Raw genomic sequence first — 20,158 nt, 5'->3', positions numbered from 1 at the left:
GGTTGGAGAGCAAGTTCAGTTGGCTTCCATCTTCACCGGTTCCCACAACATCATTATTCAACATTCTCAGCATTAGATAAACAGAAAATCATACCTCCTTCATTGCCACATAGATTATTTAAAAACAGCAATGATACAAATCCATAAAAGTTTCTCATCCCCAAAAGATGAGCACATCACAACCAAGAAGCCCTGACTAGAAACACCTTGATCAATTCCCTTCTCATATGTATAGGATTTGAGAATCATTTCTCAGCAGTAGCTAACTCTTCCACTTGTTAAGGGTGCGCATTCTAGAACTCATTATTTTAATGAAAAACATCATACATCGTTATCTGTACTTGAAATGACTTCTTAAAGCATACAGAATTTCTTCGTTCAAAGTCTTTATAAAAAAGTGATTACAAGTTTCTCATTCACCCATCCTTAAATCAGATCAATTTCAGGGAAGCTGAACACTCTTGCCATTCTCAGATGCATCAATGCGCCTGAGCCTCAACATAGAGGATATACTTTTAAAAAAAATAAACTTTATTAAAACTAAAACTGTAAAACACAACGGTAAACTACAAAACTGTAAACACACAAAAGTTTACAAACATATAAGAAGTCAATGCTAGTAACAAGTAACAAACACAAAAATTTACAAACATACAAGAACGATGGTTGTTGGGGGTTTTCCGGGCTGTATTGCCGTGGTCTTGGCAATACCACGGCAATACAGCCCGGAAAACCCCCAACAACCATCGTTCTCCGGCCGTGAAAGCCTTCGACAATACAACATACAAGAAGTTCATACTAATAACAATTAAACAAAATACAGCTTATTACAGTATAAGGGATTATATCTGATCAAATACTGGGAGAGAGTATTTATAAAGCCCATCATACATAGTGTGGAACTTACAGATGACTTATACATTTGCATATATATGAAAAATTTTTAGGTCAGGTAAAGAGCTATTACTTTCAAGGTATTCAAAAAAGGGAAACCATTTATCCATAAAATTGGTTTTTCTAGGGAAGTGTTCTATTTGATAAATTTTATCACATAATTTTTCTGATATAAAATGGTCCCAAATTTTGGTCTGGCAGTTGTCAATTGAGAGGGTTGCCTTAGATTTCCAAAAAGTAGCTATCTCGCTCTTCGTGGCTACCGATAAGGTGGCTATTAGGTCTCTCCTTAATGTAGGAATATGGGCCTGATAGTTATCCCGTTGATCCAACAGGACAATTTCTGAGTCTCATACGCTATTATTTTTCGGATTTCCTTTAGCACCTCTTTCCAGAATAATTCTATATACTTACATCTCCACCAGCAATGGGCAAAGTTCTCTTCCTCTCCAGTTTTTCCAGCAATTACGTGAAGATGAAGAAGAGATCTGAGATAGTTTTGGGGGGTTATGTACCATCTGTTGATTATTTTGTAGGTTTGAAACTTGGTGATGAGGATATACTGATATGGGTTAGCAATATTTGAGCACCTTCAACACTAACCAGGTTTCCAGAGTGTAAGCTTTCGAGAGTCAGAGCTCCCTATTTCAGACACAAGTGAAGATGAGGAAGAGATCTGAGATAGTTTTGGGGGGGTTATGTACCATGTGTTGATTATTTTGTAGGTTTGAAACTTGGCGATGAGGATATACTGATATGGGTTAGCAATATTTGAGCACCTTCAACACTAACCAGGTTTCCAGAGTGTAAGCTTTCGAGAGTCAGAGCTCCCTATTTCAGACACAAGTGAAGATGAGGAAGAGATCTGAGATAGTTTTGGGGGGGTTATGTACCATGTGTTGATTATTTTGTAGGTTTGAAACTTGGCGATGAGGATATACTGATATGGGTTAGCAATATTTGAGCACCTTCAACACTAACCAGGTTTCCAGAGTGTAAGCTTTCGAGAGTCAGAGCTCCCTATTTCAGACACAAGTAGGAATGGAGATCTCCAAGCCTTTATATCAAAGCCAAAGGCGGATGGAGTGTTACAAAAGAGGGCATCAGGATGCAAAGGTAAAATGCAGCTCATTAGAGCAGAAATTAGCATCTGTAGTGAAATAAGAATCCCAAGTCTCTGTTCAGCCCTGGATGGTGGTGGGGGGTGTCCATTAATCTGAATGAACTCTATTTCTGCAGTATTATGTCGTAATCTCCTGTTGAAGGGTCTCTATTTCAGGACAGCCACTTTTAGATCAGCAATGGAATGTCCTGGAAGATTAAAATGTTCTCCCATTGGTTATGAGTGTTGTGATTTCTAATATCAGATTTATGTCCATTCATTCTTCTGCAAAGGGAAAATCATAGAGGATATCACCGCATGCAGGAATCGAGTTCACTTATCAGTGTCCAGAGGCTAGAAAGGGCTCAAGAGTTGAACTGCGTCCCTATATTTCTGGCTATATCTGTTACAACAGTCTTGAAGGGTAGGGAAAAAAGGGCCAAGGGCGTTGGAGAACCATCATGCAGGCACACCTGTCAGCTACACAGGTGTTGACTAGAATTTTCCTTTAGAACCCCAGTTCAGTGGTTGGTTACTGTAAGTGACATTTGTGGGGAGCATTTCAGTGGATTGGCTCCTAATGATCATTGTAGCTACACCTGGGCTTGCTTTCCCCACATTTAAATGGTTTCTACCGTGTGAATTCTTCAATGGCGAGTAAGGTTTTCCCACCGACAGAAGCTTTCCCCACACTCCAAGCATTTATAAGGTTTCTCCTCTTTGTGAATTCTTTGGTGGGAATGTTTTCTCCTCTGACCAAAACATTTCCACACTGCACACAAAGAGCTAGTTTTGTGTAGTGTTTAAGAGTGCGGGACTCTAATCTGGAGAACTGGGTTTGATTCCCCAATCCTCCACTTGAAGCCAGCTGGGAGACCTTGAGTCAGTCACAGCTCTCTGGAGCTCTCTCAGCCCCACCCACCTCACAGGGTGATTGTTATTGGGGGCATAAAAATAATACTCTGAGAGGGGATAACAATAGTAAACTGCTCAGAGTGGGTGTTAAGTTGTCCTGAAGGGTGGCATACAAATTGAATGTTGTTGTTGTTAGCGGAGTTTTCTCTTACGTGAATTCTTTGATGGTGTGTAAGGCTTCCACTCCGATGGAAGCTTTTCCCACACTCCAGGCATTTATATGGTTTCTCCCCTGTGTGAATTCTTTGATGTTCTGTAAGGCTTCCCTGTTGACTAAAGCTGTTTCCACACTCCAGGCATTTATATGGTTTCTCCTTTCTGTGAATTCTTTGATGGACAGTAAGCTTTCTTCTCATACTGAAGCTTGCCCCACACTCCAGACATTTATATGGTTTCTCCCCAGAGTGCATTATTTGATGACAAGTAAGGCTTCTGCTATCACCGAAAGCTTTTCCGCATTCCAAGCATTTATATGGTTTCTCACCTGTATGAATTCTTTGATGGACAGTAAGGTTTACTCTCACCCTGAAGCTTTTCCCACACTCCAAGCATTTATATGGTTTCTCTCCTGTGTGAATTCTTTGATGGCATTTAAGGCTTCCATGTTGACTAAAGCTTTTTTCACACTCTGGGCACTGATATAGTTTCTCTCCTGTGTGAATTCTTTGATGGCATTTAAGGCTTCCATATTGACTAAAGCTTTTTTCACACACTTTGCATTGATACGGTTTCTCCCCTGTGTGAATTCTTTGATGGCATGTAAGGCTTCCATATTGACTAAAGCTTCTTCCACACTCCAGGCACTTAAATGGTTTCTTCCCTGTGTGAATTCTTTGATGGGACTTAAGGTGTCCACTCCGACTGAAGATTTTTCCACACTCCAGGCATTTATATTTTTTCTCTCTCTTACCATTTTTCCAATTCATGTTAACCTCTGATTTGTTAGAAAATTTTTCCTCACTTGTAGTCCCCTCATTTCTATTGCCTTCTATGTACATTTTTCCATGTAGCGGAATTTCATGACTGTTTTCACCTTGTAAAAGACCAGAATGGCTCCTTCCTTTAGATGGATGTTTTCCCTCCTCCTCACTTGGGGTATCACAATATTCCACCTTCACTTTCACTTCTGAATATGTATCTTCTCCACCCATCTCTGGATGCTCAGATGTTTCATTTGCTGACTCCCACAGACCTCCTGCAGAAAGAGAAACCTGGTGTGAGGATAGAACACATTTACAACCCACCTGTGTCAGAGTTTTTTCCTTTGCTGTGTGATGGCTCTGTTTGTACTCTTGGTATGCACAGGGGTTAAAGTCACTCAGTCTGTACCCAGTTCTTCCCCTTGCTTTCTCCATCTCTTCTAAATTCCAAGCTGACTAAGCTGGCAGAGAATATACAATGCATATAATACGCCGCCCCTGGAACTCAACGTGATACTGTTCTTTTAAGTTTCTCTTTTCCTGCCCTGATGAATTTAGAGGGTGAAGAGTTTGGGGGGCTTTGGGGGAGAACAAAGCCACCCTTGAAGAGAGAGCCAGCCAGTTATGGTTTAACTCACACAAGAGACGGCCTGAACAGATACAGAAGGACAGAGAAAAGTTTTACATCTAGGGGGAAAGGATGCATTTTTAACCTTTTCATTTTCTCTATGCACAGCTGAATGTTTTTTCATAGTATATTTTTAAGAGAAAAAATGATGTTCCCCAAATCGGATTCCTCTGTTCCCTGCCACCACAGAAAGCCTCCTGCTTTGTCCTCGTAATGGAGCAGCCGCTTCACTGGAAATGCCTCCTCATAGACTCAGGTTGGCTTCAGCGGTTTTGGCTCTCTCAGCCCCGTCCTCTGAACACCCTACTGAGTTGTGGGGAGAAGCAAGGGAAGGCAAAGAGGGCCTGCCCCATTTCCCCACACCCAACAGATGGGAAGGAATTAGGGATCTTGCTGTCTCACAGATTCCTGAACTGTCCTTGAAGCCATATGGGATAGTGGTGGTGGCTGGGCTGCTGGCGTTGGGGACACAGAGCTGAATGGTGCCCTGGGCTCTTGTCTATGTCCGCCTGGTGGATGTCTAGGGCGGCTATGCAGCTAAGGGCTAGGTCTCCCCTGCAGTGGCTGATTCTTCTACAGAAAGTTTGGCTGTCCAGGGAGGGGAGAGGCCAGAGAGAGATGAACTCCGCCTTGTAATCTAGTTACAGAAGACCACAACCAACAGCGTAAATCTCTCATTGTGGTAAAAGCAAGAATCTGTGGGGTCGGTTTAAACATATTCAGTCAAGCACATACAATAAATGGAGCATGAAACTGGGGGATGAATCAAATGATCTGCTGTTTTCTACACTCCAGGCATTTATATTTTTCTCTCTTTTACTTGTTTTCCAATGCATTTTAACGTCTGAGTTGTTAGAAAATTTTCCTCACTTCCAGTCCCCTCATTTCTATCGCCTTCTATGTACATTTTTTCAGGTAGCGGAATCTCATGACCATTTTCACCTTGTAAAAGACCAGAGTGACGCCTTCCTTTAGATGGATGTTTTCGCTCCTCCTCACTTGGGGTATCACAATATTCCACCTTCACTTTCACTTCTGAATATGTAACCCCTTTATCCATCACTGGACTCTCAGATGTTTCATTTGCTGACCCCCACAGGCTGTCTAGAGAAAGAAAGAGAAACCTGGTGTGAGGATAGGATAGGACACATTTACAACTCATCTGTGCCAGAGTTTTCTCCTTTGTTTTGTGACGGTTGTGTTGCATTCTGGGAATGCTCAGGAGTTCCAAGCTGCCTAAGCTGGCAGAGGAGTCATTCCTATGGTAATGTCTGTAGGCCAAGAGAGCAAAACCAGAGAATATACTATGGAGACTGCCCCGCCCCGCTCCCTGGATTGCAAAGTGACCCTGTTGTTTTAAGTATTCCTTTTCCTGCCTTTGTGAATTTAGAGGGTGAATAGTTTGAGGGGCCTTGGGGGAAGAACATAGCTACCCTTTAAGAGACAGCCAGCCAGAGTTTAACACACATAATAGAGGGTCTGAACACATGCAGAAGAAGGACAGAGATAAGTGTTACATCTAGGGGGAAAAGATGTGTTTTTAACTTTTTTCATTTTCTCTATGCTCAGATGTATGGATTTTTTTGACAGTTGATTTCAGAGTATATTCTTTAAGAGAAAAAATGATGTTCTCAAATTCAGATTTCTCTTTCTCTGCGACCACAGAAAGCCTCCTGCTTTGTCCTCGCAATGGAGCAGCTGCTGCATTGGAAATGCCTCTTCATGGACCCAGGCTGGCTTCAGCGGTTTTGGCTTCCTAGGCGTCCTGTCCTCTGAGCGCCCTGCTGAGTTGTGGGGAGGCAAGAAGGGTAGGAAAAAAGGGCCTGCCCCCTGCCCCCACACCCCAACAATGGGAAGGAATTAGGGAGCATGCTCCCCCACAGATTCCTGGGCTGTCCTTGAAGCCATATGGGATAGTGGTGGTGACTGGTGCCCTTCCCCTGGCACCCTGGGTTCTTGTCCATGTCTGCCTGGTGGCTGTCTAGGGCAGCCACGCGGCCCTGCGGCAGCTGATTCTTCTACAGAAGGTGTGGCTGTCCAGGGAAGGGAGTGGCTTGACTAGATTACTCCACCTTGGGAATGATGGTAGTAAAACATTGGTTGGCTGTACTGACAGAGCTGACTGGTGCCCTTCCCCTGGCACCCTGGGGTCTTGTCTGTGTCCACCTGGTGTCTGCTCAGGGTGGCCTCATGGCTGACGACCAGACCTCCCGTGCAGTGGCTGATTCTTCTACAGAGAGTTTGGCTGTCCAAGGAGGGGAGAGGCCGGAGAGAGAGAAACTCCGCCTGGTAATCTAGTAACATATAAGACCATAACAGAGCAAATCTCTCATTGTCTCCGGTAAAAGCAAGGACTCAGAACAATCACATATTAAAAAATGGAGCATGAAAATGGGGGACCAACCCACCAATCTGCCACACAGATTCCTGGGCTGTCCTTGAAGCCATATGGGATAGTGGTGGTGGCTGGGCTGCTGGCGTTGGGGACACAGAACTGACTGGTGCCCTGGGCTCTTGTCTATGTCCGCCTGGTGGCTGCTCAGGGTGGCTGAGGGCCAGACTTCCCCTGCAGTGGCTGATTCTTCTACAGAAAGTTTGGCTGTCCAGGGAGGGGACAGGCCAGAGGCAGATGAACTCCACCTTGTAATCTAGTAACATATAAGACCACAACCAACAGAGTAAATCTCTCATTGTCTGTGGTAAAAGCAAAGACCTGTGGAGTCGGTTTAAAGGTATTTGGTCAACCACATACAGAAAACGGAGCATGAAATTGGGGGATGAACCAAATGATCTGCTGTTGAGAAAGCAAAAATGGCCATTTCAATAACGGCAGCCATTTCCTCCCCCTGCCACACGTGGAGGGTCTTTTTGAAAAATAGTACTGGAATATTGTTACTTGTATATATCATTGCAACAACAGGCATAGCAGGTTCTCTGAATTCCCAGCTTTCATTTTTTAAAAAGTAAGTCTCTAGCCCTTTCTCTTGCAGAGATATAAAAGAAATGGTTTATCTTCAGAAGGGAAGTGGCGAAGATTTCCCAGTGGTTTGCACCCACCAACAGCCACCTCCTTGGCCTCACACCCAACACGCTACCAGAGTTCCTGTTTTGAGGAGAATCTCTCTAAAAATTGTGGCTAAGAATTCCCTCTTACCTTCATGTTAGCGGATGTAAAAGGGCAACTCTTATTCCTTTAAAGAGGGCCTGTTTTTTCTCTCTTTTCCTTGTTTGTTATTTTATATTTATACATATTGTTAGTGTTTTTTTTTAGAATGTTGTGTTCTTTATCTTATGTTGTTTATAACTTCTGTGTTTACTGTTTATGGCTTAAATAAAGAAAAATTCTTTCAGAAAAAAATAAGGAGGGCCGGTTTTAGGAAACCCGACTGTGAACCACTCAGAGGCTTATGGAGGCGGCCCTGAGAAAGAAGAAAGGGGATGGACTTGGGTCAAGGCTTGACGCTGAGGTCTAGCAACTTGGGACCAAGGCCTGCAGGACAAGAGCTCATTGCTGGGGCAATACAAGAGCCTGCAGGGTCTTTTCTCCTCAGTCCCCCACGCCAGAGGTGAAAAGCAATTGGGAGAGGAGGTAAAATGTGTTCCTATGAGACCAGTCTGGGGCTGCTTTCGGTCCCGTCTCTGAGGAAAAGCTGATGGTTTGCTTTGCAGGCCTGGCGCCCCAGGACCAAGGCCTGCCTCCTCCAGTTAAAGGGACTACTGAAGGAAGTTTTCTGTTTTCCTATGTTCAAGCCCTACAAGCACCATTTCTGTGTTCACAACCCAGCCAAGCTCTTTGGAGGAGAGGCTCAGTCTGAGAGGAGAAACAAGGTCACAGGAATCCACCAGCCCCTGGGAGGAAGTGCAGGCATCGCACAGCCCCACAGCAGATGGAAGCAGCTACCTGCCAATCCCTCTTCTGCATCCGAGATCTGGAGAAACGGCTCTTCTTCTCCTTCCAGCCTGGAAATGAGGTCAGGCTTGGCAACCTCAGGCCCTTTTGTGAGGAAAAAAGAAACACAAAAGTGTGAATCTTTTGTGTGCTCCTGAATCGAGCAATCCCAAGTCAGGATGCCTGTTCCTCCAGAAATACACAATAGACAAGTAATTGAGGCAGGGTAGTATGGGACCATATCTGGCATGGGCAGTTCTGTGCCTCCTCCCTGCCAAGAAGAGAAATGCCAGCTGAGAACTAAGTCAGTGGCAGAGAAGCCAGCACAGCTCCTTCCAGGGCCACATCTCAGCCCAGGTAAGGCAAGGCCCAGACTGGGGGGAAGCCCCTGCTTAGACTCTCCTGCCTTCTCCGTATCTAGGCTCATTTGGCACCTCTTCTCATGCCCTCTTTTGTGGTCCAGACACAGAGATGCCAGATTGGGGTGGGTGGGCTCCTCCTTCACAACCCCTCCCACATCAGAGAAAGGATCACTGACTAGCAGAGATCAGCCACTGGGCCCAGGGAAGGCAGCCTGACGACGTCCTCCCTTAATAAGGAGTTTCTTACAGTCACCCCTCACAGCCTCTCAGCCAGAAGGAGGCAGCCCAGGGGAAAGGGACCCTCACCCAGAGAGGCCACGGTCCCAAAATTCTCCAGCATGACTTCCTTGTACAGGGCTCTTTGCGCTGGGCTCAGGAGGCTCCACTCCCCCTGGGTGAAATAAACAGCCACCTCTTCGAAGGACACCCGGCCCTGGAAGAAGGAAGAAGAGAGTTTCATTATATTTCGGGAAAGGGGGTCCATGAGAAAGAAAAGCCGAAAGGCCAGAGTGACATAGTGGTTAGAGTGAAGGACTAGAACCTGGGAGGACTGAGTTCAAATCCCCTCTCTGTCATGGAGGCTTCTCCAGGGACATTGGGCCCTTCACATTCTCTCAGCCTAACCTACCTCACAAGACTGTTGTTGGGAGGGTTAAGAGGTGGAGAGGAGAACTGAATGAAAAGCTGCTTTGGGTCCCTGATCAGTGAAGAAAACAGGAACAAATAAATTATAAGCAAAATCAGGGGTGGCAAAAGTAAAGTGGAACAAAGAGGTAGGGAGAAGACCCCATAGGGACATTTGTCTCTCCCCCACCCCAGCGATCCCTGGGGGCATCTAAGGGCCGGGGGGGCTCTCCTTATCTGCAGGGGGCCAGCAGCCAAGTGGGGGAGAGGCCAGAGATGTCCAGGAAGAGAAGCAAATCCCTTTCCAGGGGACCTTTGTAGCGCAGTATGGGTTTCTTCTCTGAACACGTAATTCTACACAGGGGGTGGCCATTTTCCACCTTCCAAGTGGGCAGCCTCATAATCTTGTGGCACCAGAACTGAGAGGAAGGAACCCGATCCACTGAGCCTTGCAGCAGAGAAGGAACCCCTTCCTCACATCGGCTGTGCACCCCCCCCCACCCTTACCTGTGCTGGCTGCATGGCTGGTCTTTCCCCTTCACCACACGGAGGAGACAAGAGAGAAGCAGCCAAGGGGGTCTTTGTGCTGCTACCTGGGAGAGAGAGAAAGAAAAATGGAGGGAAATGCCTTTTGTGCAGACAACTTTCTATGCCAGCCCCTTCAGTGAAGCTCTCTCTGGATTTGCTTGGGGACACAATTCTAGATCTTCGATCGTGAGTCTTTGGCCAGATATCTCTCCCCAAACCCAGCTGTTCTTTACAGGAGAAAGTCCCGCCTTCCTTATCCACTCATCCCCCTCCCCTTCTGGCCATGTTTCCTCCCAATCTCCCCAAATCCTTTCCTGGGCGCTGAGTCCCTGGCCCGGCTGGAAGCCACACTGCTCCCTCCTCCCCTCTGAGGGAAGACAAGACTCTTGGGCCTGCCCCACACAGCTAGGAGGAGGTGCTGGGAAGGAGGTGGCTAAGCCCTGAGGTGATGGGCTGGACTGCCTGATGCACCTTGGTGGGTGGGAGGTGCCAGCTAGGAACGGAAATCTCCCCACACAGAGAAAACTAGCCCTGCAGGTGTTACCCAAATTGCTATAGACTGTTACAAGAATTGAGGGAGGGAGAGAGATTGGAAAGCAGCAGGCCAAAAATCTTTCCCTCACAGCTACCTGTGCATGAGAGAAAAGAGAGGGACAGGAACAACAACAACTGATTTACATCCTGCCCTTCAGGATGACAACACCCACTCAGAGCAGTTTACAAAGTTGTTATTATCCTCACAACAACAACCAACCTGTCAGATGGGTGAGGCTGAGAGAGCTTGTAATGATTTCAAGTAAATGGGTGCATGTGTCTTTAAATGCTTGGTGAAGAGTGGGAGTGAAGGGAAGAGTGGGAGTGAAAGAGAGGCATGAGCGAGTAATATGATTGGTTGATGACTGAGAGTGTGGGCGGAGTGAAGGCAGTTTTAGACTGAGAGTGGAGAGCAAATTTGTTTAAGTATTACTGAGAAATACTTTTATGAAACCGATATGCTTCTTGACAAAAGTTTACTATGTTTTGATATATCCCAGAGTAGCTGTCATTGCTATATCCCATTCCTATCCTCAGGACCACATAGAACCACGAAGGAGCCTGACGCTTAGGCACGTTACCAAAGGGAAAATTAAAATATATTGGAATATAATATTCCTGGTGGCAGCAAACTACCCAAGAGGAAGTAAAGGTCGTAACAGAGCTCCTAGAAGTTGTGACTGACCCAAGGTCACCCAGCTGGCTTCAGGCGGAGGAGCGGGGAATCAAACCTAGTTCTCCGGATCACAGTCCCGCCGCAGTTAACCACTACAACAAACTGGCTCTCACAACATGGTCCTGCTGCGAAGAGCAGAAGAGTGGGTGTAGAAACAGAGACCAGCTTGCATCTCCAAACACTCTGTGCCATGCGGGGGCAGTAGCTTGAAAAACTGCTGCAAAGTACTGATGATTTCTGGGCTCTACTTACAATACAGATGTTAACAATCTGGACTTTGCTAGTCATAAAGTGGGTCAATGATAAGTGGGCAAAAGAGCAGGAGGGACAGGTGGCTGCCTCCGGGAGGGTGATGGGTCTGTGATAAGGCCGATCAGCTGCTAGAGCCTGCGCCAGTTTCAGAAAACCTCCTTCTCGGGAATCACCCAAGATTAAAGTGTGGAGGAAACTGATATTGAAAAGTGGAGTTTTCGTAGTTTGCATAACAGTTAAAAATGCTTCCCGGAGGAGATTTCGAGAAACACATCCCTAAGGGGGATGAATGACAAAATTAAGGAGAGGGCAGGAATCTTCTGGTACAGTCCTAAAATAAGAGGAGGAACAAGCTGGGGCAGTCCATTGCTCGTTGTCTTGGGGACCGGGTTGTTCACTGGGGTCAGATTACTCAGGGAGGGGGGTCCAAAGCCCTTGGGGAGAATGGCCCTCCAGAGGGAGAGAGGGGGGCATCTGCGGTGTTTTCCACAAGCGGGAAAGGCTTGCTGCTGCTGGAACAGCCAAGGCAGTGGCAATGGGGCTTCCACAGGGCAGGTTGCCTGTATCTCCCCTGCCCCACCTTCCAGTCGTTCTTTGAATTCCCAGTTTTCACTTTTTTACCAACAACAATCATAATAACCGCACTTATATACCGCCCTTCTAGACAGATTAGTGCCTCACCCAGAACGATGAACGAGTCAGTGTTGTTGTTGTTGTTGTTATCCACACAACACAGCTGAGGCTGAGAGCAGTGGCTTACCCAAGGCCACCTTCAGAGTTCAGGGCAGGAGTGCGATTCGAACCACTAAACCACTGTGCTACAGCACCTCAAGCCCCTTTTGCTGTGAAGATATAAGGAGAAAGGCACGGCCGCTATAACAAAAGGGACTGGAGCCTCGCTTTTTAAAACTGCCAACGGGAACGTCTGAGAAACGTCGGAGGGGGGAGAGAGAAGAGCCAACTGCAAATTTAAAATACGCCCCCCCCCTCATTTCTGCCAGAGAAGAAACGGCTGCCACGGGGGCAGGGAAAACGGATCCAGCCCGGCTGGGAGAGGGAAAAGCGCGTTTCTCACCCCTAAGGTAGAAATCTAGGTTTGCAAGGCAGCTGGAGGGGGCGGGTCTTCCTCAGCCTCCAGCCCGTGACCCCCCTGCCCCTTATTCTCCCTCCCAGCTTTGCAGACAGGAGAAACCTCCAGGGTGGGGGGAACCCCAAAGGATCCGCCTTGCAGCCCCCCCCCCTTCGGCGCCTGCCCCCCCCCCCCCGGTCTCATCTCCCCTCCCCGCAGGGCGATTCTAACTCACCAGACGAGCCTGGGATGCAGCAGGTGCTACTGCGGGAAAGCAACGGCCTCAGGCCTCGGAGGGAGGGGGGCACGGCAGGAAGTGACCTCACCAGCCCCGCGCCGCCCCCCGCTGCCACTCTAGGACTCGGGACTCTCCCGTTTTAACCCCTGGTTGATCCCCGCCTCCTGCCTTGCCCGGCTTCGCTTGCCCGTCGGAGGCTGGGGACTGGCAGCTTCGCGCTCCTCCGGCTTCTCCTTCGGCAAAGGCGTCGCCTGGCCGGTGCCGGGAGGGGGGAAGGAGAGGGGGGGTCCCCTCTGCAATTTTGGAGGGATTCGGTCCGAGAGTTCATGGGAGAGAGTCCGGATTCCCGGAGCGTATAAGGAGGTGGAGGGGAGCCGCTCCCTGTCCTTCTGCAGCCCTCGAGGGAAAATCAAAAAGAGTCCAGTAGCACCTTTAAGAATAACCAATTTTATTATAGCATAAGCTTTCGAGAATCAAGTTCTCTTCATCAGATGCCTGATCAAAACTGGGCAGATACAGAAGAGGAGGGGGAAAGAGAGAGAAAGAGAGGAAAGAGGGGGGCATAAATCACAAGAGGACAGAATGCAATTAGCATGGAGGCAATCAAAACATTCCTTTGCTTGGAAATGTAAACATCTCCTTTTGGTGTGCAGTCAGTTTGTAGCAGTGAAGGTATCCAATTCCCATGTAGTATAAGCCTTCGGTAACCACAGCTCTCCCTGCCAGTTGCATCTGACAAAGAGAACTGTGGTCCCTGGAGGGAAAGGGGCCTTTGGTTGCCTCCTGCATAGCTAAAGCAGCGGCCCCCTCCCCAACACACACACACGGATCTGGGGAGTGGGCATTGCATGGGCGGGGGGAGGGGCAGACAGACGCCCCAGGCTGCATTGCGGGAGCGTGCATGTTGCCCCCTAGTGGGTCTGCCACCCTCTAGACTGCAGGCATCCGTTGCCCGGGAGGAAAGGACTGAAAAGGCTACACGAAAACCAAAAAAGGAACCCCCAAATCCCTCGTGCGCACAAAAATGAAACCTATAATTTTTAATGTTTTTTAAAAAATTATATACACAATAAAGTGCAACGTGCCCAATATAAAACTAATCTAATAATACCAAATATATTGCCAAGCTCCAGTAATGCCTATTCCCACATATATAAATATACACAACATAATATCATAATATAACGTCATAATATATAAATATAACATCATAATATATAACTATACACAACATCATAAATATTCATAAATACCTATAAACAATCAACACACCAGTCCACAAATATCATCATAGTAAATATATTGTCAGCGTTGTTAAAGTCTCTATTGTTCAACGAAAAAGAAGGCCTAGCTCTCGTTTAGGTCCTGGGAGGTGCTTAGCACTCTCCCCCACGCGATTCCAAATCCTGTCACCAGGGCCACGACTGTCAGCAGAAGGTATCCACTAGACCCGGAATTTATGGGTCAATGAAACTGACTGTGGGGCCTTCCGACAGGAGGCTAGCTGGTTCCTGTTTCGTTCACACTTGCTCGCGGAATAATTTAAACCCTGCAGTACAAAAACAACACTGATACTCTTTTCACCCAGTACAATAAACATAAAGCAACAAATAAGTATAACAGTACAAAAACTTACCTCTCCTGGCCATTCATACAGTTTCAAGGGCTCCCTAAACTTACAGCTTTTTAAAGGGACCCGGCCCTCAAGTTCTTAAAGCAACAAGCCTCTTCAAAGAAACCATGATAAATCCATGCTTTAATCCAATTCCTGGGGCACAAATGCATCCAATTCATGAATCCAAACAGCCTTCATCCTAAGTAGTTCTTTACGCATAGCGTATCTTTTGATCTCTTCTGGACAAAGACCTGCAAAACCATATATTTAAACGGCCTAACGTCGTGTTGTGTTTCCATAAAGCGCAGAATCAGTGGTGCCCCCATGATCTTATTTTTTGTATGTGATACCTGTTCCTGGATTCGCATTTTAAATGGTCTCTGAGTGCTCCCAATATAGATTTTAGGACATGGACACTCTATTAAGTATATTACCCATGGAGTATTACAGTTAGAATTATTATTGAACCTGAGTTTTCCCTGTATTCAATATCCTGAATTCCATTCCACTTATCATAAGATCACATTTACTGCACCATCCACATCTGAAATTACCACAAGGCAACGATGATTGTATCTCTAATTGCCTAAAATATGAATGGATTAAAATATCCTTTAAATTGCAGGTTAACCTGAATCCTATACGAGGTGGATTGGCACATCCTGGAAGGTGATTAAACAGATGCCAGTGTCTGTTAATAATCCTTTTAGTACCCTTTGCTTAATGTGTGTAATTCAGTCCCCAACTAATACTGTCTGCCTGAGTGTTATAATGTTTAACTTCAAAGAATTCCGACCTCCTCTTCAGAAGGTTCTGCTGTGGACGTGGCTCATGGCCTTAGCCTCAGCGTTTGCCTCTGTGCCTTTGTTCTGTGGCTCCTCCTCAACACCTTTATGGATTACAGCTTTGGTCTGATGCCTTGGACTTTGGCACTGAATGCTGACCAAGAATGCTGTGTGATAACTTCAAGTTGCAATCATGGATTAGAGGGGCAAAGTTTTAGCTAGCTGTATTGTTTCCTGTTTCCTTTTGTGCAAACTTTCTCAATAGACCCTTTTGTGTACGATAAACAAAAACGTTCTTCGAGTTGTGTGGTGTTTGCTTGGCTCCTGACTCAACCTCAACCAGTGGCCAGGCTGGACTGGCCCATCTGCCTTTGCGACTCTTTGGTGGGAGGTTCAGCTTAGCTGATTTAGGGAAGGAGAATTGTGACAACCGCCTCCCCGCCCCGGATTAGTTAGGAAGAACAGGGCTGTTGTACAAAATATGATTTTAATGATATACACTCAATTTGCCCATCAGGAGGCTCCCTCCACATCCATAGAGTCAGAACACACGCTTTACTGTCTCATCTGTCCCTCCCTTCCAGGTGATGCCAGCCTCCAGGGGGGTCCTGGAGATCTCCCAGAATTACGTGTTGTCCAGACTAAAGAGATCAGTTCCCCTGGAGAAAATGGCAGCTCCAGGGGCTGTAACTTCAAGGGCAGATCCAGGGTTCACATTTCTCTACAGGACCAGCCCTCTCCATATGCTCTGCCTCATGGCTGAGGAGAACAGCTGCCTGGACAGAAGCCTTCTCTCTTGTGGCTCCTACTTGGTGAACGGCATCAGAAAGGCTCCCGCAATTGTCTCATCCCACAGAAGGTGTCAAACAGAATGGTTTAAGAGGGCATTTTAACAGAGGGAGTAGGGCTGCAGTTTTAGAACAGGCTCTTCTAGATACTTCTGGCCAGGCCTGATTCAGCCATAAAAGTGCTCTTAAGAAGTCCTAACCTTTCCTTTATCAGATCATTTAAGTAACAGCCAGAGGAACACCTCAGTAATGGTTATAAGCTCATTAAGGAGTATGGGACACAAGTAAATACTATTACACAACCTCTGCTTCTATTCTAAGCTTTTATTACACCATCATTATTCAACATTCTCAGCATTAGATAAATAAACAGAAAACCATACCCTCCATCACTGCCACATAGATTATTTAAAAAGAGCAATTATACAACTCCACAAAAGTTTTCTATCCCCAAAAGATGAGCAGATCACAACCAAGAAGCCCTGACTAGAAACAAGACCTTATAATAATAAATAATAGTAACAACATTCAATTTATATACCGCTCTTCAGGATGACTTAACACCCACTCAGAGTGGTTTACAAAATATGTTATTATTATCCCCACAACAAAACACCCTGTGAGGTGGGTGGGGCTGAGAGCTCCAGAGCTGTGACTTGCCCAAGATCACCCAGCTGGCTTCAAGTGTAGGAGTGAGGAATCAAACCCAGTTCTCCAGATTAGAGTCCTGCGCTCTTAACCACTACACCAAACTGGCTCCCTCGATCAATTCCCTTCTCACATGTATAGGATTTGAGAATCATTTCTCAGGAGCAGCTAACTTTCCACTTGCTAAGGCTGTGCATTCTTGGCAAACTCATTATTTTAATGATAAATATCATACAAGGCTATCTATACTTGAAATGACTTCCTAAAGCATACAGAATGTCTTCATTCATTTTTCCTACTTAATATCTTAACAAAGTCTATATAAAAAAAGTAATTACAAGTTTCTCATACATATGAATAACTTTTGGGCCCAGAACCATTACACTTTAAATCAGTATCTTCATTTCAGTGAAGTCGAACACTATTGCCATTCTCAGATACATTGATGCACCTGAGCCTCAACATAGAGGATATACTAATACGGGTTAGCAAGATTTGAGCACCTTCAAGACTAACCAGGTTTCCAGAGTGTAAGCTTTCAAGAGTCAGAGCTCCCTTCTTCAGACATAAGTAGGAATGGAGATCTCTGAGCCTTTATATCAAAGCCAAAGGCGGATGGGATGTTACAAAAGAGGGCATCAAGATGCAAAGGTAAAATGCAGCTGATTAGAGCAGAAATTAGCATCCATAGTGAAATAAGAATCCCAAGTCTCTGTTCAGGCTGGGTGTGTCTGTTGTGTGTGCGCATTAATGTGAATGAAATCCATTTCTTCAATATCACGTTGTAATCTCCCATTGAAGTATCTCTGTTTCAGGACAGCCACTTTTAGATCAGCAATGGAATGTCTTGGAAGATAAAAATGTTCTCCCACTAGTTTTGAGCGTTGTGATTTCTAATATCAGATTTATGTCCATTTATATTTTGCACGGGGAATGACCTGTTTGTCCAGTATAGAGAGTAGAAGGGCATTGCTGACCCTTAATAGCACAGAGAACATGGGAAGATGAGCCAGTGAATGAACCCTGAGATGGTGAAACTGGTGCTGTTACCTCCAGTGATCGTGATATGGGTTAGATCCTTCTTGCGATGTACAAATGGTCATATCATTGTGTACCTACTCTGCCTCTTGGCTCTCTCCAAGGCAGTTCTACTCTGGGCCTTTCTAGCTGTGTGGCCCGGTTAACGCTATTCCTGCATGCAGCGATATCCTCTATGATTTTCTCAATGAAATCCACCAACTGTTTCCCTATATTTCTGGCTATATCTGTTACAACAGTCTTGAGGGGTAGGGTCAAAAGGGCCAGTGAAGTGGGAGAAGCATCATGCTGGTGCACCTGTTAGCTACACAGGTGTTGACTAGAATTTTCTTTTAGAGCCTCAATTCAGTGGTTGGTTACCATAAGTGACATCTGTGGGGTGCATTTCAGTGGACTGGCCCCTAATGATCACTGCAGCTACACCCAAGTTTACTTTCCCCACATTTAAATGGTTTCTCCCTTTGTGATTTCGTTAATGGCGAGTAAGGTTTCTTCTTGACAGAAGCTTTCCCCACACTCCATGCATTTATAAGGTTTCTCCTCTTTGTGAATTCTTTGGTGAGAAAAAAGTTTTCTCCTCTGACCAAAGCACTTCCCACACTGCACACATTTAGAGAGTCAGTTTTGTGTAGTGTTTAAGAGTGTGGGACTCCAATCTGGAGAACCTTGTTTGATTCCCCACTCCTCCACTTGAAGTCAGCTGGGAGACCTTGGGTCAGTCACAGCTTCCCAGAGCTCTCTCAGCCCCAACCACCTCACAGGGTGATTGTTATTGGGGGCATAATAATAACACTCTGAGAGGGGATAACAATAGTAAGCTGCTCAGAGTGGGTGTTAAGTTGTCCTGAAGGGGGGCATATAAATTGAATGTTGTTGTTGTCAGAATTTTCTCCTACATGAACTCTATGATGGTGCGTAAGGCTTTCACTCTGATGGAAGCTTTTTCCACACTCCAGGCATTTATGTGGTTGCTCCCCTGTGTGAATTCTTTGATGTTCTGTAAGGCTGTCATGTTGACTAAAACTGTTTCCACACTCGTGGCACTTATATGGTTTCTCCTCTGTGTGAATTCTTTGATGGACAGTAAGCTTTGCTCTCATACTGAAGCTTTCCCCACACTCAAGACATTTATATGGTTTCTCACCTGTATGAATTCTTTGATGGACAGTAAGGCTTACTCTCACACTGAAGCTTTTCCCACACTCCAAGCATTTATACGGTTTCTCCCCTGTGTGAATTCTTTGATGAAGTTTAAGGCTTCCATGTTGAGTAAAGCTTTTTTCACACTCTGGGCATTGATATGGTTTCTCCCCTGTGTGAATTCTTTGATGGTATTTAAGGCTTCCCTGTTGACTAAAGCTTTTTTCACACACTTTGCATTGATACGGTTTTTCCTTCGTGTGAATTCTCTGATGGCTTGTAAGGTTTCCACGTTGACTAAAGATTTTTCCACACTCCAAGCATTTATATTTTTTCTCTCTCTTACCAGTTTTCAAGTGCATGTTAACATCTGAATTGTTAGAAAAATTTTCCTCACTTGCAGTCCCCTCATTTCTATTGTCTTCTATGTATATTTTTTCATGTAGCGGAATTTCATTACTATTTTCACCTTGTAAAAGACCAGAATGACTCCTTCCTTTAGATGGATGTTTTCTCTCCTCTTTCCTCATTGTATCACAGTAGTCCACCTTCACTTTCACTTCTGAATATGCATCCTCTTTACCCATCTCTGGATGTTCAGATGTTTCATTTGCTGACTCCCGCAGGCCGCCTGCAGAAAGAAAGAGAAACCTGGTGTGAGGATAGGATAGGACCATTTTACAACCCACCTGTGTCAGCGTTTTCTCCTTTGCTGTGTGATGGCTCTGTTTGCACTCTTGGTATGCACAGGGGTTAAGGTTACTCAGTCAGGTAGCCAGCTCTCCCCCTCGCTTTCTCCATCCCTTCTAAATTCCAAGCTGACAGAGAATATACAATGCATATAATACCCTCCTGCTGCCCCTGGAACTCAACATGATCCTGTTCTTTTAAGTTTCTCTTTTCCTGCCCTGGTGAATTTAGAGGGTGAGGAGTTTGGGGGGCTTTGGGGGAGAACAAAGCCACCCTTGAAGAAAGAGCCAGCCAGTTATGGTTTAACTCACACAAGAGACGGCCTGAACAGATGCAGAAGAACAGAGGAAAGTTTTACATCTAGGGGAAAAGGATGCATTTTTAACCTTTTCATTTATTCTATGCACAGCTGAATGTTTTTTCGTAGTATATTTTTTAAGAGAAAAAATGATATTCCCCAAATCGGATTCCTCTGTTCCTTGCCACCACAGAAAGCCTCCTGCTTTGTCCTCAGAATGGAGCAGCCGCTTTACTGGAAAAGCCTCCTCATAGACTCAGGCTGGCTTCAGCGGTTTTGGATCTCTCAGCCCCCTGTCCTCTGAGTGCCCAGAGTTGTGGGAGGCAAGAAGCAAGGGAAGGCAAAGAGGGCCTGCCCCCTGCCCCCACACCTCAACAATGAGAAGGAATTAGGGAGCATGCTCCCCCACAGATTCCTGGGCTGTCCGTGCTGCCATGTGGGATAGTGGTGGTGGCTGGACTGCTGGCGTTGGGGACACAGAGCTGACTGGTGCCCTTCCCCTGGCACCCTGGGCACTTGTCCATG

The 20,158-nt window shown here is 45.8% G+C and overlaps 1 protein-coding gene across 1 annotated transcript; it reads right to left on the bottom strand.

Moving 5' to 3' along the window:
• Nucleotides 1-745: 745 nt before the first annotated feature.
• LOC129328005 (zinc finger protein 420-like) lies at nt 746-20,157 on the bottom strand. The gene is made up of 9 exons (XM_054976747.1): nt 20,043-20,157; nt 18,264-19,276; nt 12,800-13,020; nt 12,629-12,747; nt 9,842-9,927; nt 9,017-9,143; nt 8,361-8,453; nt 5,402-5,563; nt 746-4,106 (listed from the first exon to the last, which is right to left on the bottom strand). Exons 1-9 carry the CDS (start codon nt 20,155-20,157, stop codon nt 2,920-2,922), a joined length of 3,123 nt encoding a protein of 1,040 aa, XP_054832722.1. The 3' UTR covers nt 746-2,919.
• Between the last annotated feature and the right edge of the window lies 1 nt (nt 20,158).

The sequence above is a fragment of the Eublepharis macularius genome, chromosome 4, assembly GCF_028583425.1.
Source record: "Eublepharis macularius isolate TG4126 chromosome 4, MPM_Emac_v1.0, whole genome shotgun sequence".
NCBI lineage: Eukaryota > Metazoa > Chordata > Lepidosauria > Squamata > Eublepharidae > Eublepharis > Eublepharis macularius.
This window is presented reverse-complemented; position numbering and strand designations above follow the sequence as displayed.

Excerpts from the sequence above, each read along its gene's own strand:
- LOC129328005 (XM_054976747.1), bottom strand. The coding sequence starts at position 20,157 with ATGGACAAGTGCCCAGGGTGCCAGGGGAAGGGCACCAGTCAGCTCTGT. Across the intron at positions 12,748-12,799 it reads GGCAAGCGAAGCCGGGCAAG|AGTGGCAGCGGGGGGCGGCG; the intron begins GCAGGAGGCGGG and ends CCCGAGTCCTAG. Across the intron at positions 9,144-9,841 it reads CAGCCATGCAGCCAGCACAG|GGCCGGGTGTCCTTCGAAGA; the intron begins GTAAGGGTGGGG and ends TCCTTCTTCCAG.